Raw genomic sequence first — 23,940 nt, 5'->3', positions numbered from 1 at the left:
TTCTTGTCTGTTAAAATCTGATTGGGGTAACCAAGGAAAACAGATGCCTAGAAAACAAAAAAACTACAATCTGCACTAGGAAAAATGAAGATACGGCCCAGTCAAAGGAACAAATTTACACCTCAATCAAGATACAGTTGAGATATTGTTTCACTTTAATGATACAATCTATTAAAGATTTTCCAAGAAATATGCTAAATCAAATCAAAAACCAAATCAACAAGTTCAGGGAAGATATGGAAAAAGAGATGAAGGCTATAAAGAAAACATTGGGTGAACTTAAGGTAGAAATCAAAAGTATGATAAAAGAACCAGCAGAATCTATGATAAGACTATGTGCAGATTTCTCAGTAGAAACCATGGAGGCAAGAAGGGAGTATTGTGATATATTTAAGATACTGAAAGAGAAAAACCATCAACCAAGAATTCTATATCTGGCAAAACTGTCCTTCAAATATGAGGGAGAGCTTAAAATATTTTCTGACAGACAATGAGAGAGTTTGTGAACATGATACCTGATCTAAAGGAAATACTAAAGGCAGCACTACAGAAAGATAGGAAAACAAGAGTGAGAGGTTTGGAACACAATTTTGGGTGATGGTAGCACAGCAATGTAAGTACACTTGAACAAAGATGGCTGTGACTATGGTTGAAAGAGGAAGGTTAGGAGCATGTGGGACACCAGAAGGAAAGAAGAAAGACAAAGACTGGGACTGTATAATTCAGTGAAACCTAGAGTGCTCAACAATTGTGATAAAATGTACAAATATGTTTTTACATGAGGGAGAACAAATGAATGTCAACCTTGTGAGGTGTTAAAAATAGGATGGTATTGGGGGAAAAATACAATCAATGCAAACTAGAGGCTACAGTTAACTGAAAACATTGTATTATGCTTCCTTTAATGCAACAAAGGCAATGCTAAATGCCTTTAAAAGGGGGACATAAGGGAGGGGTATGGGACTCTTGGCATTGGTGATGTTGTCTGACTCGTTTATTCTACTTTAGTTTAATTCTATCTTTCCATTTGTTGCTTTTTAGCTGTCATGTTTTTTTTTCTTCCTTTTTCTTTTTCTTTTATCTCTCTACCTTCTTTGACTCTTCCTCCTTCTTTGTGGAAGAACTGGAGATGTCCTTATATAGATAGCGGCGATGGCAGTGAAAACATAAATACATGACTATACAGGGAACCATCGATCGTTTACTTAGGACAGAACGTATGGTGGGTGAACAAAACTGCCTTAAAAAAAAAGAAAAAAACGGGAAGATGAAGAAACTTGAGGGCACTGTATTGAGGGAAATAAGTCAGACACATAAGGACAAATATTGCATGGTCTTATTGTTATGAACTAATTAGAATATGTAAATTCATAGACATGAAATATAAGTTTCCAGGATATAGAATAGGCTAAAGAATGGTGAGCAGTTGCTTGTTATGAGCAGAATGTTCAACTAGGTTGAACTTAAGTGTTTGGAAATGGACAGAGGTGACGGTAGCATGTTATTGTGAGAATAACTAACAGTGCTGAACGGTGTGTGTCTCTGGCGGAAAGGGGAAGCTTAGAGTCATGTATGTCATCAGAAGGAAAGTTGGAGGTTAAAAGATGGGAATGGGTAAAACACTGAATCTTGTGGTGGGCAAGATTAACTGCACAAATATTAGAAATCTCTTTCATGAACTATAACAAATGTATGACACTATAACTAGAAGTTAATAATAGAGGGGTATATAGGGAAAAAATATACCTATTGCAAACTATGTACTATAGTTAGTATTTTAACATTCTTTTATCAACAGTAACAAATGTACTATACCAATATTATGAGTTAATAATGGAGGGAGTGGTTAGGGATTGGGAGGATGAGTTTTCTTTTTTGTTTTTATTTCTTTTCCGGAGTAATGAAAATTTCTAAATATTGAAAAAAAATTAATTGTGGAGATGGATGCACAGCTGTATGGTGATACTGTGGGCAACTGATTGTGCATTTTGGATCTTTGGATAATTGTATGGTACGTGAACAATCTCAATAAAATTAAATTTAAAAAAAAAACCACACACAACACAGTATTTTAGCCCAAACCTCAGAGTTTCTGATTCAGTAGATCTGGGGTGGAACTAAGAATTTGCATTTCTAACAAGTTTTCCCTGCTGCTGGTCTAGGGAACACACTTTGAGGAAAAAAGAAAAAAAAAAAAAAACTATATAAAATTAGAATAAGAAAAGGAACTGCATTTATAGATAATAATAGAAATTTAAAATTATTTACAAAACAATGCTAGATATAGCACATGTATCTAGAATTGTAATAAAAATATGTAATAGAAAGGATACTTCAACTTTCATAGTAAAGATTGTTCACTGAAGGAGGGAAGAGCTTAGTACTAGAAGGGATTGCAACTGTATATACAATGCTTCATTTCATTAGAGAAACAAGAAAAATATTATGTCCATTGGTGGAAAAATGGCTGTTTGTCTTTATGTCTAAACATTTCTTTAAAAATAAAAATATATTAAAGGCAAAATTATAAATTTGCTTTCTGAAAATTTTACTCACATAATATTGTTTAAATTATTTCTTACATGAGGCAGAAATGTAAACTGAAATATTTCATTAAATCTACAGTAGGGCCCAGAAATCTGCAATTTTAATAAATATTTCTGGAGCTTTTCCTCTAGGTGACTCCCAGATCACACTTGAGAAACACACTGGAATTTGAAAATAATAGCTCTGGGTATATTTGAGTCTATAAAATGGAGGTATTAACAACTATTTCACATAAATAAATGATATACTGATGTAGAACTAAAACCCCCTATAAAATATACAGTATTGTTACTACTCATGATATTGTCTTCCATGTGAGTAAATTCAAAATGGCACCAAAGTTTAACTTCAGAATACAAACTCAATTTACTCGCTACTTAGGGATTCCTCTTCCTTGGTGAACCACTTTTTCAATCTATTCCGTTTCACAATTATTATTGTTGCTACAATGACAATGGGTAAAGAAATGTAGAGAACTAAAAGCCACCAGTTCTTTCCAATCTTCCTGGAAGCTCTTTCCATGACTGTACCTATAAATAAAAATGCATTAAAATGTCAGGGTAAAAACTTAAGCTTTCTACTTTTACTTGTAAGTTGCAGCAAATTGATTACAATATTCTTAATTTTATTGTTATTCAAGGAATACGGAAAAGTAGTAATAGAATCATAATACATGGAATTATGTCTACAACCTCTCATTCAAAAAGCATGGAAACCAAGTTTCAGAAAGGTAATGTGATTTGCCAAAAGTTTTCTATCTTACACTGCAGCCACAGCACAATCCCATCCTAATGCTATTTAAGTGGGGTCTAAATAATATAGGGACCATGTAATTAATTGCAAGGTCATCCAAATTTGCATTATTACAGGGTGCATTATCACAAAATTTCACTGTATTTGTGCATATCCTGTTTTTCTTTATGAAATGGTTGTGTTTTTTTGACATTATGGATCTATTTTTACACATGGAGTCATTGCAGTACTACTAAAAGGGCACTGGCATAAAAATCAGACTTGATTCCGAACCATATCTGCCACTTGTTAGCACTGGGTAGCACAGATATAAAACATACCTAAGCACCAAGAGGAGAGAGACTTTGTTTTGCTTGTTACACCCCCAGTGCCTAGACCAGTACATAGCATATATTATTAGCTCTGTAAAACTTTGCTAAAGAATGAATGACAGAAATTAAAGCCATAATGATCAAACAGAACATGGTGCTAGCATCCCTTCTGTTATCTATTTGGCAGCAACTTATACCAGTTTTTCTCATTGAAACTGTCAAAACCTTCCGAGTAAAAACTTGTCTTCTATTTCCTTTATTTCTTCTGTGTTGGAAACAGTAACAGTGCTAAACTCAGAGTAGACGCTCAGTAAGTATTTCTGTAGAGCTGAGATGACAGGAGCACACATAGGAGGGGAAAAGGGTGAAAGATAATTAAAGGAGAAAAGCAATATTAATAAAGAGAAAATTTTTTAAAATACTCTTAGCTTCAGTCATAATATTTGAGTAGTGAAGATGAGAAAAGAAAACAAGAGTTAAGAAGGCATATTTGGTTTCCTCTCCTTGAGAGAAGTTTGATTATCTTTCAATTACAAATATCAATCTCTTTTTAAGTGGAAGAAATCCAAATTTTCTTTCATTAAGATAAACAACTAGAAAATTTTACTAAACAGATATGCAAAGAACAGATACTTGCCCTGTTTCCCAGACAATCGCGCAGATGTGCTACAATCTGGAGGCCTGAAGCCCTCATTACAATGGCATGTCTCCTTAGAATTGCATACCTAGGATCATTTTAAAATTTTAAATAATTATTTTAAAATATGTTTTCATAGAAAGTGAAATTTGGCTTATGTGACTTGTTTAGAGGTAATTTTACAAATCAAATGCTTAGTTTCTTAGACCAAAAAACACAGCCAAAAAGTGAGGCTTACAACATTTCCATCAAAGAAATCTAACACCTTCACGGGTTTACCTGCCAAATTAGTGTAAAATTTCAAAAATACATACCTAAATTCTCATGAAAGTGAAGCCCTTCCAGTGGTGTGCTGGAGCCAACTGGTACCACATTCGGTGACATTATGCAGGTAGCTCGAACTAGGTTGGTAGATCGAATTAGGACTTCACCCTCCCACAGTCTGGTTATTAAGCATTTTATCCATATGATGGTTAATTTTATGTGTCAACTTGGCTAGGTTAAGGTGTCTGTTTAGTGGTTTGGTCAAACACTGACATAGTGGCTACTGTGGAGGTATTTCATAGGGTGGGATTAGAATCTACAATCAGTTGACGTTTAAGTAAAGGATATTACCCTCAATAATGTGGGTGGGCTCATCCAATCAGTTGGAGGTCTTAGAGAGAAGTTAGGATTTCAGAAGTCAGAAGGAATTCTGACTCAAGACTACTCCCTCCAATCCTCCTACATTTTCCAGCCTAAGGAATTTGGGGTCAAGAATTCAACATCACTATCACCAGAATTTCCATCCTCCAGCCTGCCCTACCAATGCAGACTTGGCAGCCCCTACATGAGCTAATTCCATATAATAAATTTCCTTATATAAATAAATAAATATGTATACATACATACACATATTAGCATATACATATATACATACACACACACAAATGCATACATATATCCTACTGGTTCAGTTTCTCTGGAGAACCCTAACTGATAAAACCAGCATACCACTACCCTTGATCAGGATTGGGATTTGCTTGTTTGTTTGTTCGATTTTTAAGCTAAAGTTTTTTATATTCTTAGCAGGCATCAGATACATACAGTATAAAATTAGGAATTGATGATTTCTCTAATAATAAATTAATAGCAAACACTTTATTTTGTTTATTATGTGCCAGTCTTTATCCTAAGCACTTTATAATAGACCATTAAATCCTCACAATAGCCTTGTGAGGTAGGGACAATTATTATCCCCACTTTATAGATGAAGAAACTGACGTATATTTGCTATACATTACCAAAGCTAGTAAGTGATGGAGCCAAGATTTGAACCCAGGCATTTTGGTTTCAGAGGCCCTTCCCTTCACCACTGTGCAATGCAAACTTTCCAAATAACATGAAATACCTCTCAATTTATATTGACCAATAAATCCATTCATATGCCAATACCACATAGTCTTGATAACAGTAGGTTTTTAGTAAATCTTGAAATCAGATAATGTTAAGTCCTCCAACTTTGTTCTTCTTTTTAAAAATTGTTTTGGCTATTCTAGTCCTTTGTATTGTTATATATATTTTAGGATCAGCTTGCTAATGTCTGTTAAAAGGGCTGCTGGGATATTGATTAGAACTACATTAAATTTATACAATTTGGGGATTTATTAACATAATATTATTGAATCTTCTGATTCATGTATATGGTGTAACTGTCCATTTATTTAGGTCTCCTTTAGTTTCAGCAATTCTTTTATAGTTTTCAGCATACAAGTCTTATACATATAAATTTATCCCTAAGTAATTCATGTTTTGGTGCTATTTTAAGTGACATTTTAAAAAATTTCTTTTTCCAACTGTTAATTCCTGGTATACAGAAATACAATTGATTTTTGTATATTGACTTTGTATCCTAGACTTTGATAAATTAACTAATCTGTACTATAATTTTCTATAGATTCCTTGTGATTTTCTACTTACATAATCATGTTATAAGAATAAAAACACCTTTACTTTTTCCCAATCTGTGCCTTTTATTTTATTGCTCTATTGCACTGACTAAAAGCTCCAGTACAATGATGAGAATAGTCAAGTTTTCCTTATTCCAAGTCTAGGAAAAAAGCACTAAATATGATGCTAGCCCCAGCTTTTGTTGAATGCCTTATACCAGATTAAAGTAGTTCCCTGCTATTCCCATTTTGCTGAGATTTTTATCATAAATAGATGTTGATTTTGTCAAATGCTTTCCTGCATTTACTGAGCTGAACATATGGTTTTTCTCCTTTGTTCTGTCAATATTGTGAAATTACACTCATTAATTTTCAAATATTAAACCGTATGTACCTGGAATAAATCCCACTTGATCATGAAGTATCATAATTCTTACATATTAATAATATTAGGAAATTTGTGTCTATGTTCAACAAGAGAAATTGTTCTTCAGGTTTCTTTTTTCATGATATCTTTTTTTTTTTTTTCCAACTTCCAGTATCTTTTATTTTTCCTAGATACAATAAACTCATTTACTCAATATTGATATAGACATAACTACACGAAATTAAAATCCTATATGCAACACATGGCCTCTGTAACAGAACTTGGCTTTCTAAGGTAGCTTATGAACATTACAAATTACCCTTTGCTTTTCCATTAAGGTTGCCACCAATAAACCACCCCATTTTTTTAACTAAGTACTTAAATCAACTTAAATGATGATCCCTCCAATTAGGTGAAAAATCCCTCAATTTGTCCTGAAAAAAATTGTTTAACTTAAGTATCATATCAAATTTCAGCAGATAAAACACCAGAAATAGGTTATGAGCACTTTATCTTTTGCCTGAGCAATTCAAAGCTGACTTTTCAAAAGAAGACACAGGTTTCTCATTAAACTTTGTTTTAATGGGTCTCAAAATTCTGTGACAGATTTTTGGTCATTGTTTCCATTTAAAAAGTACTGATTTTAAAAACTAATAACTTAAAACTGCCACACAAAAACAAATGGTCCACAAAACATTCCTTTCCTTCTGAAAGTTTTACAATGCATTGTTATCATTAACCAGTCTTTTACTATTAAATTTAAATGGCCAATTGAGACAAACAGTTCTGAGACCGTTCTTCCACCACTGATTAAAACTGGGGTGGCAGGTGTTATAGGTAATATTCATTTAGCCTTCTGAGCTTTCTGGGCAGACTTGGTGACCTTGCCAGCTCCAGCAGCCTTCTTGTCCACAGCCTTGATGACACCCACAGCAACTGTCTGTCTCATATCCCGAACAGCAAAACGACCCAGAGGAGGATAATCAGAGAAGCTCTCAACACACATGGGCTTGCCAGGAACCATATCAACGAAGGCAGCATCACCAGATTTCAGAAATTTGGGGCCATCTTCCAGCTTCTTACCAGAACGACGATCAATCTTCTCCTTCAGCTCAGCAAACTTGCAAGCAATGTGAGCTGTGTGACAATCCAGCACAGGTGCATAGCCAGCACTGATTTGGCCTGGATGGTTCAGAATAATAACCTGAGCAGTAAAACCAGCTGCTTCCATCGGTGGATCGTTTTTGCTGTCACCAGCCACATTGCCACGACGAACATCTTTTACAGACACGTTCTTGACATTGAAGCCCACGTTGTCCCCGGGAAGAGCTTCACTCAAAGCTTCATGGTGCATCTCAACAGACTTGACTTCAGTTGTAACGTTGACTGGAGCAAAGGTGACCACCATGCCCGGTTTGAGAACACCAGTCTCCACTCGGCCCATAGGGACAGTACCAATACCACCAATTTTGTAGACATCCTGAAGAGGCAGACGCAAGGGTTTGTCAGTTGGACGAGTGGGTGGCAGGATGCAATCCAGAGCTTCAAGCAGCGTGGTTCCACTGGTATTGCCATCCTTACAGGTGACTTTCCATCCCTTGAACCAAGGCATGTTAGCACTTGGCTCCAGCATGTTGTCAGCATTCCAACCAGAAATTGGCACAAATGCTACTGTGTCGGGGTTGTAGCCAATTTTCTTAATGTAGGTGCTGACTTCCTTAACGATTTCCTCGTATCTCTTCTGGCTGTATGGTGGATCAGTGGAATCCATTTTGTTAACACCAACAATTAGTTGTTTCACACCCAGTGTGTAAGCCAGAAGGGCATGCTCACGGGTCTGCCCATTCTTGGAGATACCAGCTTCAAATTCACCAACACCAGCAGCAACAATCAGGACAGCACAGTCAGCCTGAGATGTGCCTGTAATCATGTTTTTAATAAAGTCTCTGTGCCCTGGGGCATCAATGATGGTCACATAGTACTTGCTGGTCTCAAATTTCCACAGGGAGATATCAATGGTAATACCACGCTCACGTTCAGCTTTCAGTTTATCCAAGACCCAGGCATATTTGAAGGACCCCTTTCCCATCTCAGCAGCCTCCTTCTCAAATTTTTCGATGGTTCTTTTGTCGATTCCACCACATTTGTAGATCAGGTGGCCAGTAGTGGTGGATTTGCCCGAATCTACGTGTCCAATAACGACAATGTTGATATGAGTCTTTTCCTTTCCCATTTTGGCTTAAGAATCAGGGATGGTTTTCACGACACCTGTGTTCTGGCGGCAAACCCGTTGCGAAAAAAGCTTCTTTTTTCATGATATCTTCATCAAGTTTTGGTGAAAGGGTAATGCTGGCCTCATAAAATGAGCTGAGAAGACTTCTCTTTTATCTTCTGAATTAGCCCGTTGAAGATTGTTACTAATTCTTGCTAAGTGTTTGATAAAATTCACCAGTGAAGCCATATGGGTCTGGAGTTTTCTCCGTGTGTGTGTGTGTGTGTGTGTGTGTGTGTGTGTGTGTGTGTTGCAGAAATCAGCTGCCGGATTTATTAACCTACTTGAAAATAAAAGTACAATCAAACAAAAAATGGAACAAAAACAGAACTTAAAAAAAAAAAAACCTTTAGATACAATTTCCAAGAGTTTATAATGTAGTATTTTGAACCCTTCTGCACCTAGAAATTACTTTATGTGGGCCAATTACTTATTTAGTTCAGTGTGTCTAGACTTTGATAAATTAACTAATCCATACTATAATTTTCTATAGATTCCTTGTGATTTTCTACTTACATAATGATATTATGAGAATAAAAACACCTTTACTTTTTCCCAATCTGTGCCTTTTATTTTATTGCTCGATTGCACTGACTAAAAGCTCCAGTACAATGATGAGAATAGTCAAGTTTTCCTTGTACTGAGTCTAGGAAAAAAGCACTAAATGTGATGCTAGCCCCAGCTTTTGTTGAATGCCTTATACCTTAAACAGCAAAATATATAGTTTTTAATTATTATATAACTAATATTCCTTTGATCCCTTAACATAACTCAAGGCCCAATTGCTCCTCATTGGCAAACTAGAAATAGAATGTTAAAAAGAAAAAGAAAAAAGAAAACAAGAAATGAAAAAGAATCAAAAGAAAAAGAATCTTCAACACAATTTTCGTTTAGACCTTATTTGAATGAACCACTTAAAATCTGCTACTTGAATTTATCCAAATATCTCAATTCTCTTTCTAATAAAATTTTTGCTAAATATTTTCAAATCTATTTTGATATTAAGTGCCATAAATGGCCACATGAGCACAGTAGGAGAAAAATACCAAAAGTTCTTATTTTTAAGGCATACTTATTAGGCCGTAAGGGGCCTGATGATAAATGATGTATAATATAGAACAAGCATTGAAATCACAGGATACATGCATGTTGAAATTAGAATTTTTTATAGGATTATATATGATTTGGGTATGTGGGGTTTTCAATAACTGTCCTCTCTCCAGAATTAAACTGGGATTTGGAGAATTAAGCTGTTAGAAAAAGGTTAGCTCAAGTCATTTTTCAACAATCTTTCCTGTGCTCTTCATGAAATAATTTTATAGGTTTATTTTGGCTTTGTGGTTAGGACTTAAAAAAAAAAATATTTTGCTATAGAATCTGAAAAAGAAAATAAGTCATTCCTCTGGGATATTGATGGATTGAAGAAAATTCCTGTTTCTCCCCTGAATCTTTTAGCAAGCTATTCAAAAATGCTGTGGCAGCATTTCCTTATTGGGTTTTAAGATGAATAGAACAACATGTCTTGCTTTCAATATTTTCACCAAATGTAAAACAAAACAAAAACAAAAAAAATTGAAACTTTCAATCTTTAAATCTTTCAAACAATCCAATCATTTACATGGAGTGTCCAAAACAAGAAAATGGATAATCAGTGCCAGCACTATGTCATACAGCAACTTCATCATACTGACAATTTATGAATAATTTCCCATTTCACCAAAAGTTACAAAAGTTTCCAGTTTACCTTAGCAAGCGGAAGCTTACTCCTCATTTGTCAACGGGCATAAAAGTGTTGCTAGCGTAGCATGGAGTAAGCTATTTTTAAGCAATAAATGGTTCGAGTCATCTATTTTGTCCTGAAATGCTATCAGTTATTAACTGCATTGCTTATAAATGGTCATAGTAAATTCAGCATGAAAGAGAATATTACAGAAAAGAGAGCAGCAGCAGAAGCATTAGCATTATCTAATATTTATATATGTTATCAACATAACACAGCAGTAAAAGGTTTAAATGCATATCAATGGGTACTAAAAATTACTATAGTACCTATTTAGTGTATGGGATAATTTTCTTATGGAGTGCTTGCTGTATCTAGAACAGCATAATATGTGATTTAGTACAGTTAATTCTTATTGAGTAAATTATGTTTCATGTACTGAAGGAAGTGAAAGGAGACAGATATTTTTTGCTTCTTTTGTTTTTAATTACAAGTTTCTTTAATAGATGTTAATCTATTGAGATTTTCTATTGAGATTTTCTATTTCTTCTAAAATGAGATCTATACATTTGTATCCTTCGAAGAATGTGTCCATTTCACCTCAGGTTTTGAATTTATTGTCATAAAGATGGTCATTATATTCCCTTATGTTTTTAATATATGCAGGTTTGGTACTGATACACCCTCTTCTATATCTAATATTGGTAACCTGGGTCTCCTTTGATTTCCAGCAGTTTACATGGAAATTTGTCAATTTTATTGATGTTTTAAAAGAAATATCTTTGGTTTTATTATTTTTCTCAATGTTTATTTTTATTTCATCAATTTCCTCCTATTTAAAAATTTTTTTCTTTCTCATTAGTGAGCTTAATTTGTTTTTCATTTTCTAATCTCTTAAGGTAAAACTGTAATTGATTTTGGAATTTTTTATTTTTAATATAGGGATTCAAATATATATATTTCTTTCTAAATGCTGCTTTAGCTGCTTCCTCCAAATTTCAATATGCTGCATTTTATGATGATTCAGTGCAAAATATTTTCCTATTGCCTTGTGATTTTGTCTTTGGCCCTGTGGTTCTTTAGAACTATATTGTTTATCTTCCAATAACGTGGAGATTATCTACATAGCTATTATTTATTTCTAATTCCATTACACTGTTTCCACAAAAGATACTCTGTATTATGACACAAAGTCTTTCAAATTTATTGACACTTTTTTATAGGCTAGAAAATGATCTATCTTGATAAATGTTACAGTGCACTTGTAAATAATATATCCTTCATGTTTTGAGTATACAGTCCCATAGACATCAATTACATCAAGTTGGTTGACAGTATCATTCAGTTACTATCAGTCACTTAGTGAGGATTATTGAAATTTCTAATTGTAATTTTGAATTGTCTATTTCTAAAACTATAGAATGTCAGGAAGAAAACAAAAGAGCAACTTGTCATGATATTGGACTAGGGAAAGACTTTTTATAACAGGACACAAAAAGCACCTATAATATTTAAAAAATGAGAAACAGCACTTCTTAAAAATTAAAATCTTTTGCACTTCAAAGGATGTTGTAAAACAACTGAAAGAGCAAATGACAGACTGGGAGAGAAGATGTACGATATACATATATAACAAAAGAGCAATATTTAAACTAAAAATAGCATTTAACTCAATAATACTACAAACAATACAATAAAAAAGGACAAATGATCTGAAAAGACAATTCACAAAACAAGATATATGAATGGTCAATAGCACATGATGCGCAATAGCATTAGTAATCAGGAAAATGCAAATTAAAACCACTACACAATCATAAAAAAGCTACAACTGATAAAATTGACATTTCCAAATGTTGGTGAGAATGAAAAAAACTGGAATTCCCATATATTGCTCATAAGAGGGTAAAAGGAAACCACCACTTTGGAAAAAGTTTGGCAGTTCCTTACAAATATGCATTTATCACATGAATCAGTACTTCCACTCTTGGATATCTGGACAAGGGGAATGAAAATATGTCCAGAAAAATACATGTAAAAACATATTCATATGAGCTTTATTCGTAATAGCCAAAACTATAAACAAATCAAATATCCATCAATAAGTGAATGGATCAATTAATTGTGCAAAATTCACATAATGGTATATTAAGAGCAATAGAAAGGACAAACTACTTAGTCTAAGTTCATTATAAATGCCACAATACCGTATTATTCCGTTAACTTTATACAGTCAATACTATTTAAAATTTTTTAATTAAATTATTTTATATATACCCACATAATTTTCATTTACAGAATTCTTCATGCTTTGTACAGATCCAAGTTTCCATCTGATATTTTTCTTCCATTAGAATAATTTAATATTTCCTTTAATGCAAATCTTCTAGCAATGAATTCTCTCAGAACATATGAAAAAGTATTTTCTCTCCTTAATTTTTGAAAGATTTTTATTCAGTGCAGAATACTAGATTGATGGTGTTTTCTCACACTTAAGTAATGTCATTCAAATGTTTCCTTGCTTACTATTATCTGAGAGATTTTACATCATTCTTATCATTGTTCTTTTTTGATGTAATTTGTCTTCATTTAGCCACATTAAAAATAGTTTCCTTATTGTTGATTTTCAATAATTTGATTATGATGTGCTCTTGTGTGTATATTTCTTTGTGTTTTTCCAGTTTTAAGTTTGTTGAGCTTCTGGGAACTGTGAGTTTATGGCTTTTATCAAATTTTGAATGTTATTTTGTTAAAAAATTTTTTGGCTACCTCTCTTTCTCTTCTTCTGTGACTCCAATTACTTATATTCTAAATCAATGAAAGTGTACCACAGGTCACTGAAGCACTGTTCATTTTTTAGCACTCTATCTTTTTCCTTTGGTTTCAATAGCTTTTATTGCTTCATTATAAAGTTTACCAAAATTATCTTCTGCTGTGTCTGTTATTCTGTTAATCCTATCCAGGGAATTTTTCATGTCAGGTACTGTATTTTCTACTTCCAGAAATTCCATTTTTTAATATCTTCCATTTCTCCTCTTATTATGTTCATGTTTTTAAAAATATTTTTGAGAATATTAATAATAGCTCCTAAAAGTCTTGATCCGCTAATTATATCATTTGGGGGTCTATTTCAATTGACTATTTTTTTCTCCTTGTATGGGTAATATTATTCTCCTTTAGATGTTTATTACATTTTTATTTTATGTTGGATATTGTGGGTATTATGTTGTAGAATGTCTGGATTGTGCTATTTTTCTGTAAAGATTGTTATATGTTGTGCAGGCAGGTAGTTTAAAGTTATTTGCAGATCAGCTTAATCGAGGCTTAGTTTTAAACTTTTATGGCAGCAAATTTAGAATATTCTTTTCTCTGGGTCAATTTAGTGATACCAGCAAAATATGACTCTTATGGGATTTCTAGTGAATGCCAAGGTGCTCAAGGAGATCTCTTCACTCTGGTTGATCATAACTCAAATGTTTCCCAGTCCTCTGAGAGCTCTGATTATTGTTCAGTTTACAGTTCCCCTCATTCTTTCCCTGGTCTTATGGAGCTTAACTCTATTCTTGTGGCACTTCATATTCATCAACAGACTCAAGCAGAACTCTATGCAAATATCTGGAGCTCTTTCTCCACACTGTTGCCTCCTCTTTGGAAATCTGCCCCATAAATGCCACCCACTTTAATCTCTCTGAATTCCAACTTCTGTCTTCTCAACCTGTGGTACTCAGCCTGGGATCTCATACATAGTACTGCAATTCAAAAAGTGCTTCCAGGAAGAAAGCCAGGGCAATTTGGAACATACATCCTTCATTTCCCTTCTCTTACCAAACAAAGTCCCATGCTGCCTGTTGCTGAGTACCTGAAAACAGATGTTTACTACATTTTTACCAGTTTTCTAGTTATTTAAGGCAAGAGTGTAATTAAAGATCCAGGTACTCTATCACAGCCAGAAATATCTATGAACTTTTAAGAAAAGATCAATTTCTCTACCTTTTCACAAAAGTAGAAACTAGCCTCAGCATTCCTCCACTATACCTCAAGTCCTCATGTTAAAAAAAATACAATCTGTACCTCTAGAGCTCAAATTATGATTTTGAATACTATTCACATTTCAAAAGTACTAGAGTTTCTCATAGAGTAGCTGAATCTATAAATGGGGCTGGACAACCAAAGATAAATCTGAGACATGTTTGTGTTGCCTGAGTAGAAACAAATATGCAAATATCATTAATTTCCCTAAAATTAAATTTATTGGAAAAAGAGCACTGCTCATACTGGCAACCAAAAATATGGACTACCTAGGAAAATTCTGATATGTATGTAACATTATATGATGAAAACCAAAAAATTTTCCACAGAAACAAGTAACAAAGACTTTCATTAATAATCCAGGATGCAGAACCTATAAAATAAAGATTTTAAGGACACAAATTAACTTATGCATATTATGGAATTCTACCAAAAATTCCAGTTTGAAAAATTTGGGGACAATGACAGAATGATTCTAAATTTTATCCTTAAGAATAAATCGGCAGTATTACTCCAAATATTTTTAAACATAAGAACAACTGGGAGATTTGACATATTAAATGTTAATATGTAATTAATTTTTACCAATTGCCATGAAATTTAAAACATGTACTACTGGTACAAGAATATTTAAGTCAATAAAATAAAACAAGTAGCCACTATACATATCTAAAAAGTAAATAATATACATGGCACCATATCTTAGTGTGAAAAATTAGAAGCCCAATGGACAAAAGCCATGAATAGATAATTCCCTGATCAACACCTGGTTATTAAAAATATGAAAACATGTTCCATCTCACCAAAATCAAAGAATATTTAATTAAACCAACAGTGGAGAACTTTTCCCTTTAATTGAATTGCAAAGATTAAAAATATAATAATACTTAGAGTCAAGAGAAATAAGTGAAAGAGGCATTCTCATATGCTTATTACCACAGTGTAAATTTATAGAACTGTCTGGAAAGAATTTTAGCAATTTAGACGAATATCTTAAAGTGTTTTTTCCCTTTACATTCAGTAATTTCACTTCTGAAAATCTATCCTACAGAAATAAGAATGTTTATAAAGATTTGTATACCAGTTTGTTCATCAAAGCAAATTTTTATAATAGTGAAGAATCAAAAAGAATATGCTTAACATAAGAAAATGTTTAAAATAAATAAAGTTATATAATATAATTTCCTGAAATGTATTTTAGGCAATATTTAAAAACACAGAAAAATTCTTAGGAGTAAAAAATGCTTTGAGTGGAAAAAAAAAAACATGCTGTTACATTTTACATAAAATACTGTGTCATATTTGTTAAAAGAGTGAATGAATGAATCTACATACTCATACACATAAATCTGTATGTTGAATGAAGACATAAATGAAGTTATATATATGGATACATGTACATAGACAAAGAAACAAGGCTGGTAAGAGAAGCATTATCTCTGTATTGTATACATGTGGTTCATTTTTTTTCTAGTTTACATTTCTAAGCTTTCCAAGTCTTCTATGATGAACAAATAATATTGCTATTATGGGTGAAGAAAAATACAAGTAATATCCAGGAATGTGAAGGGGTAAAGACTTAGATTGTTAACTGTCAACAATTGCCCTGTTTCAAAAATGAAATTTAGCCTCAATGTAAGTTTCATTTGACATGCCCAGGGGGTTCACAGGTAATATTTATAATACTCATTGCTCCAAGGGGTTGGGGGGAAGGGGAAGAGATGAGAGAGAGGAAGTACTTTTTTACATTGCAAGAAAATACAAAGTGTTTCAGTGTTTGGGGAAAGCAATCTGGCTGTAACAAACCTATCACTGTTAAAATTTTAACAACAAGCAGTCAGACTTCTGGTGATCTATGCCACAGAAATACAAGTGACAACATGTAAGGATATATGTACAAGGATCTTACTTAAGCTCTATCTATTGACTTGGAGGGATTTAAGTTAGGTATTGTTGAATGAAAAGGTTAGATTCAGAAATGTGTGATACTATCTGTATGAATGTACCATCTATATGAATGTACATATTCTTTCAGCAAATATTTGACTGCATATTTGCCAGGCAGAGTTCTAAGCTCTTACAACCTATCAAATACTATATAAGCATACGGACATATAATCTGTACCTGATTAAATGAGCCTGGAAAAAACTAAGGAATAATAAAATATGGTGGATTGCTGATGTGGATTTGGGCAGAGAAGCTGATGTGGGGTAAAGAGAAAGACTAGAAAAGAAAAACAAAACAAAAAAACAGTACCAAAAAACTACAGCAGGTATAATGTGAATCACTGATGTAATTATATAAAATTAAACAACTTAGTGAATATATATGTACAAACACATATTTTAAAGAATAAACTACAATAAAGCATCAGAACTAGGTAGGTGTTTCTCTGTAGTTTAATGACTATGGTTTTATTACTGATAACATATCACAATCTGATTTTTTTCTTATTAATCTAAATCTACACTGAAAAATCTCATATTGTGATATTTTGGATTTGTCATTTTTCTGAAAGGTAATTCATGGAAAGTCAATTTGCCTAGGACAAGTCACCCAATGTGTTTGTCTAATACTCAATTCACCAAAAATTATTTGATATTAGGAATATCAAATGATGAACTGAGTATTTACTGTTTTTTAAAGGTATTAGTTTTTAACAGATTGACTGGATGAGTTGGTTACAATAGCTTTGGAAAATTTCTCTGAGATTTTAGTAGACGAGAAGTTTTCATTTAGTCTTAAAAAAATTTTGCCTGAATTTTCAGTATATCTCTGCCCAGTTTTCTCAAGTTTCATCTCAGAGTCCCAAAGAAAGTACAATTTATCTACTTAAAATTTTTGTGACAAGCTAAAAAGAATGCCCTCAATAGCCCAAGGGAAGGTGGCAGCATAGGGAGATATGGAGTTTAATTAGTCCACTAGAGCAACTAGTAAATAGTTAGGAACAACTAGTAAATAGTCTGGAACAACTGTTGGGAAACATTCATGACTGGACACACATTGTACACCAGTCTGGAATACATGGAATGGCTGAGATTGCAGCATAGAACTGTAAGTCTCCCCAAATTGCGGAACTGGCACCCATCCCTGACTGGCATGACAGACTGAGTTGAAACATTTCCCTGTGGGAAAAAGAAGCAGTCTCTTCTAGGACTAAGGGAAAGTAATTTAACCAAGCTCCAATTTGGACTGTTGAAAATAAGCTATGAGCACAGATAAACCTGGAGCAAGCAGTAAAGGAACCCAGAGGTCTTTCCTGGCAGAGAGTAGGAGGGGCTGACATTAAAAATATAATAATAAATAAATAATAACAGAGGCTTTTGGAGATGGCTGAGCTCAGAACACTGGAAAAGGGCTGTGTCCCAAGAAAAGGGGCACAGAGAACCAGGTACCATCTCCCATTGACCGGTGAAACTGGGAGGGGCAGGCTCTAAAAAGGGGATTTCTTTCTTTTTTCTTTTTTTCTCCCATTCTAAGTAGCTTACTAGAGAAAGCCTCAGGCATTTACAATTGTCAGCAATGACCCAGGCAAGGGTGGAGTTAAAAGAGTCACAAAGATAAAGGAGGAATTCAAGTGTAGGAGATAATTCACAACAGGGCATATCTTCCCTAAGTAAAGGGGAGACAGGGCCCAGCTCAAGTGGCTGTCTTCCCTCAGAGAATTCAGACCCCAGAGCCTGGAGGGAGAAACCAGAAACAACTTAAGCTTGGCTTATGACACCCTCAGTCCCTGGCTCGGACAGGGCTCATTGAGAATGATAGGCACAGTACCTCTTTACACCAGTGGGAATCTGCAGGCTGACCAGTGCCACCTGCTGGGCAGGACAGGAAAACCACAGAGCCTAGAGTCTTCACAGAAAAGTCTGAAAACCTGCTGGGTCCCATCCTAGAGAAACTTGATACCAATGACACCTTCCTCCTGAAACCTAGGCCTGTGTGGTCTGGGAAAATCTGACTGGAGTAATCAAGATCAGATGTCTAGACAACAAAAAATTATGAATCACATTAGGAAAAAAAAAGATATGACCCAGGCAAAGGAACAAACTTACACTACAAATGAGATACAGGAGCTGAAACAACTAAAGATGTTCAAACAAATCTTCTAAATCAAATCAACAAGGTGAAGGAAAATGTGGCAAAAGAGATGAAGGATATAAAGAAGATACTGGGTGACTATAAAGAATTTGTAAGCTTGGAAAAACAAATGACAGAACTTATGGAGATGAAAGGCACAATACAAGAGATGAAAAACACAAGGGAGACATATAACAGCAGATATGAAGCAGCAGAATAAAGGATTCATGAGCTGGAGGACAGGACATCTGAAATCCTATACACAAAAGAGCAGATAGGGAAAAGAATGGAAAAATATGAGGAGCATCACAGGGAACTGAATGACAACATGAAGCAGTTGAATGTGTCATGGGTGTCCCAGAAAGAGAAGAGAAGGGAAAAGGGGCAGAAACAATAATGGAGGAAATAATCACTGAAAACTTCCCATCTCTAATGAAAGACATAAAATTAAAGATTCAAGAAGCATAGCATAGATACAAATAGACTTATGCCAAGACACTCAATAATCAGATTGTTAAATGTCAAAGACAGAGAATTCCGAAAGCAACAATAGAAAAGTGATCTATCACATACAAGGGAAGCTCAATAAGACTAAATGCAGATTTCTCAACAGAAACCATGAAGGCAAGAAAGCAGTGGTATGATATATTTAAGAAACTGAAAGAGAAAAACTGCCAACCAAGAATTCTATATCTGGCAAAACAGTCCTTCAAAAATGAGAGAAAGTTTAAAATATATTCAGACAAACAGACACTGAGAGAGTTTGTGAAGAAGAAACCTGCTGTAAAAGAAATACTAAAGGGAGCACTACAGGCAAATAGGAAAAGACAGGAGAGAGAGGTTGGAGAAGAGTGTAGAAATGAGGACTATCAGTAAGGGTAATAAGATTGGAAGAAAAAAATAAAAATAAAATAAGATATGACATATAAAATCCAAAAGAGAAAATGGCAGACAGTGGATATTACACTGAGTGAAGTAAGCCAGAAACAAAAGGAAAAATACTGTTTGGTCTCCCTAATATGAATTCACATTAATGAGTGAACCTTGAAAGTTTAAGTTGAGAACACAAGTTATCAGGAGATAAAAAGAGGGTAGAGATCAGGCATCTGATACTGAAGGAGTACAGAATGTTCAACAGGTTTGATTGTATAGATCCAGAAATAGATTACACAATACTTTGAGATGGTAGTACAATATTGTTAGTACACTGAACAAAGATGAGTCTGAGTACGGGTGAAAAAAGAAGGCTAGGGGTACGTACGATACCAGAAACAAACATACAAGATAAAGACTGGGATTGTATAATTTAGTGAACCCTAGAGTGGTCAATGATGGTGATTAAGTGTACTAATATAAGAATGTTTTTACATGAGAGAGAACAAATAAATGTCAACATTGCAAGGTGTTGAAAACTGGACGGTATAGGGGGAAAAATACAATTAATGCAAACTAGAGTCTATTCTTAACAGTAACATTGTAATATGCTTTTATTAATTGCAACAAAGGCAATATACCAAAGCTAAATGTGTATAAGACAGGGATGTAAGGGAGTGGTATGGGATTCTTGGTGTTGTCATTGTATGACCTTTTTATTTTATTTTATTTTAGTTTATTTTCTTCTATCTTTTATTTTTTATTATTCTTTTTTTTTCTCCTCTTCATCTTTCTTTGCAGAAGAAATGGTAATGTCCTCATGTAGAATATGGTGGTAAATGCATAACTATGTGATTATACCAGGAATCATTCATTGCTTACTTAGGATGGATTGTATGGCATGTGAACAAAACTGTTTCAAAAATAAACAGAGGGAGGGCGGGGCAAGATGGTGGAGTGGTGAGGTGTATGTTTTAGTTACTCCTCCAGGGAATTAGGTAGAAAGCCAGGAATTGCGTGGACTGGACACCGCAGAGCAATCTGACTTTGGGCATACTTCATACAACACTCATGAACATGTGGAACTGCTGAGATCAGCGATATCTGTAAGTATGCGTGGCCAGGGGACCCGCACCCCTCCCTGCGAGGCTCAGTCCAATGCGGGGAGGGGCTGTCAGTGCTGGGAATGAGAAGGGAGAATTGCAGTGGCAGCTCTTATCGGAAACTCATTCTACTGATCCAGACTCCAATCATAGATAGACTGAGACCAGACACCAGAGAATCCGGGAGCAGCCAGCCCGGTGGAGAGGAGATAGGGATAGAAAAAACAGCAAGAAATACCCAAAAATAAAAGCAAAGGCTTTTTGGAGTTCTGGTGAACAAACAAAGGGGAAGGGCAAAGCTCAGGCCCTGAGGCTCATATGCAAATCCAGAAGAAAAACTGTCTCTTTGCCCCCTGGACCTTTCCTTAATGGCCCTAATTGCTTTGTCTCTTAGCATTTCAATAACACATTAGATTTGCTAGGAGGGCCCTTTTTTTTTTTTTAACTTTTATTCTTTTTCTAAAACAATTACTCTAAGAAGCCCAATATGAAAGACTCAAAGACTTGCAATTTGGGAAGGTCAAGACAAGAGCAGAACTAAGAGAGCTCTGAGACAAAAGGCAATAATCCAGTGGCTGAGAAAATTCACTAAACACCACAACTTCCCAAGAAAAGGGGGGCGTCCTCTCACAGCCATCATCCTGGTGGACAGGGAACACTCCTGCCCATCACTGGCCCCATAGCCCAGAGCTGCCCCAGACAACCCAGTGTAATGGAAGTGCTTCCAGTAACACACCCACATACCACAAAATCGGGCATGGACAATAGCCTTCCCTGCACCCTCAGCTGGTTGTCCCAGAGTTGGGAAGGCAGAGCAGTGTGAATTAACATGCCCCATTCAGCCATCCTTTCAGCAGACTGGGAGCCTCCCTACACAGCCCAGCAGCCCAGAACTGCCCTGGGGGGACGGCACTCACCTGTGACATACCACAGTCATCCCTCAACAGAGGACCAGGGGGTGCACAGCCTGGAAGAGGGGCCCACTTGCAAGTCTCAGGAGCCATACGCCAATACCAAGGACTTGCGGGTCAGTGGCAGAGACAAACTGTGGCAGGACTGAACTGAAGGATTAGACTATTACAGCAGCTTTAAAACTCCAGGAACAACATGGAGATTTGATTGTTAGAGCCGCCCCCCCATCCCTGACTGCCCAGACACACGCCCCATATACAGGGTGGGCAACACCAACTACACATGCAAGCTTGGTACACCAATTGGAACCCACAAGACTCACTCCCCTGCTCACCACAAAGACAAAGCAGGGGAGAACTGGCTTGAGGGGAACGGGTGCCTCGTGGACACCACCTGCTGATTAGTTAGAGAAAGTGTACTCCAGAAAGCTGTAGAGATGACAAATTAGAGATAAGGATTTCAATTGGTCTACAAATCCTAAAAGAACCCTATCAAGTTAAGCAAATGCCAAGAGGCCAAAAACAACAGAAAATTTTAAAGCATATGAAAAAAAAACAAACGAAATGGATAACTCAAGCCCAAGCACCCAAATCAAAAGATCACACAAGACACAGTACCTGGAGCAATTAATCAAAGAACTAAAGATGAACGACAAGTCCATGGCACAGGATATAAAGGACATGAAGAAGAGCATGGCACAGGATATAAAGGACATCAAGAAGACCCTAGAAGAGCATAAAGAAGACATTGCAAGAGTAAATAAAAAAATAGATGAACTTATGGAAATTAAAGAAACTGCTGACCAAGTTAAAAAGATTCTGGATAGTCACAGTACAAGACTAGAGGAATTTGAACAACGAATCAGTGACCAGGAAGATGTAGAACAGAAAATGAAAGAACAAAAGAAAGAATGGGGGAAAAAATAGAAAAAATCGAAATTGACCTCAAGGATATGACAGACAATATAAAGTGTCCAAATATAAGATTCATTGGTGTCCCAGAAGGGGAAGAGAAGGGTAAAGGTCTAGGAAGAGTATTCAAAGAAATTGTTGGGGAAAACTTCCCAAATCTTCTAAACACCATAAATACACAAATCATAAATGCCCAGCAAACTCCAAATAGAATAAATCCAAATAAACCTACACTGACACATATTCTGATCACACTGAAAAATACAGAAGAGAGGAGCAAGTTCTGAAAGCAGCAAGAGAAAAGCAATTCACCACATACAAAGGAAACAGCATAAGACTAAGTAGTGACTACTCAGCAGCCACCATGGAGGTGAGAAGGCAGTGGCATGACATTTAAAATTCTGAGTGAGAAGAATTTCCAACCAAGAATACTTTATCCAGCAAAGTTCTCCTTCAAATTTGAGGGAGAGCTTAAATTTCTCACAGACAAACAAATGCTGAGAGAATTTGCTAATCAAAGACCTGCCCTACTGGAGATACTAAAGGGAGCCCTACAACCACAGAAACAAAGAAAGGAGAGAGACATGGAGAAAGGTTCAATACTAAAGAGATTCAGTATAGGTACATTAAAGGACATTAATAGAGAAAGGGAAAAAATATATATGACAAACATAAACCAAAGGATAAGATGGCTGATTCAAGAAATGTCTTCACAGTTATAACATTGAATGTAGATGGATTCAACTCCCCAATTAAAAGATATAGATTCGCAGAATGGATAAAAAAAAATGAACCATCAATATGCTGTATACAAGACACTCATCTTAGATACAAGGACACAAAGAAGTTGAAAGTGAAAGGATGGAAAAAATATTTCATGCAAGCTACAGCCAAAAGAAAGCAGGTGTAGCAATATTAATCTCAGATAAAACAGACTTTAAATGCAAGGATGTTATGAGAGACAAAGAGAGCCACAACATACAAATAAAAGGGGCAATTCAACAAGAAGAAATAACAATCATAAATGTTTATGCACCCAATCAAGGTGCCATAAAATACATGAGAGAAACACTGGCAAAACTAAAGGAAGCAACTGATGTTTCCACAATTGTGGGAGACTTCAACACATCACTCTCTCCTATAGATAGGTCAACCAGACAGAAGACCAATAAGGAAACTGAAAATCTAAACAATCTGATAAATGAATTGGATTTAACAGAAATATATAGAACATTACATCCCAAATCACCAGGATACACATTCTTCTCTAGTGCTCACAGAACTTTTTCCAGAACAGATCATATGCTGGGACATAAAACAAGGCTCAATAAATTTAAAAAGATTGAAATTATTCAAAGCACATTCTCTGACCACAATGGAATACAATTAGAAGTCAATAACCATCAGAGACTTAGAAAATTCACAAATACCTGGAGGTTAAACAACACACTCCTAAACAATCAGTGGGTTAAAGAAGAAATAGCAAGAGAAATTGCTAA

The 23,940-nt window shown here is 35.0% G+C and overlaps 2 protein-coding genes across 2 annotated transcripts in view; both read right to left on the bottom strand.

Moving 5' to 3' along the window:
- Positions 1 to 23,940, bottom strand: part of LOC119516419 (disintegrin and metalloproteinase domain-containing protein 32-like) — a 255,054-nt gene that overhangs the window by 22,847 nt on the left and 208,267 nt on the right. The window contains exons 17-18 of the mRNA XM_037812770.1: positions 4,249 to 4,336; positions 2,918 to 3,077 (exon numbers count right to left, since the gene is read on the bottom strand). Coding sequence (XP_037668698.1) covers positions 2,918 to 3,077; positions 4,249 to 4,336 — 248 coding nt within the window. The remainder of the gene's footprint in view (positions 1 to 2,917; positions 3,078 to 4,248; positions 4,337 to 23,940) is intronic.
- Positions 7,330 to 8,851, bottom strand: LOC119516651 (elongation factor 1-alpha 1-like). Its single transcript, XM_037813040.1, has one exon. The coding sequence runs from the start codon at positions 8,774 to 8,776 to the stop codon at positions 7,388 to 7,390; it is 1,389 nt and encodes a 462-aa protein (XP_037668968.1). The 5' UTR covers positions 8,777 to 8,851; the 3' UTR covers positions 7,330 to 7,387.

Source organism: Choloepus didactylus, chromosome 20 (assembly GCF_015220235.1).
Source record: "Choloepus didactylus isolate mChoDid1 chromosome 20, mChoDid1.pri, whole genome shotgun sequence".
Classification (NCBI taxonomy): domain Eukaryota; kingdom Metazoa; phylum Chordata; class Mammalia; order Pilosa; family Megalonychidae; genus Choloepus; species Choloepus didactylus.
This window is presented reverse-complemented; position numbering and strand designations above follow the sequence as displayed.

Coding starts and splice junctions, on each gene's coding strand:
- LOC119516651 (XM_037813040.1), bottom strand. CDS start 8,776: ATGGGAAAGGAAAAGACTCATATCAACATTGTCGTTATTGGACACGTA.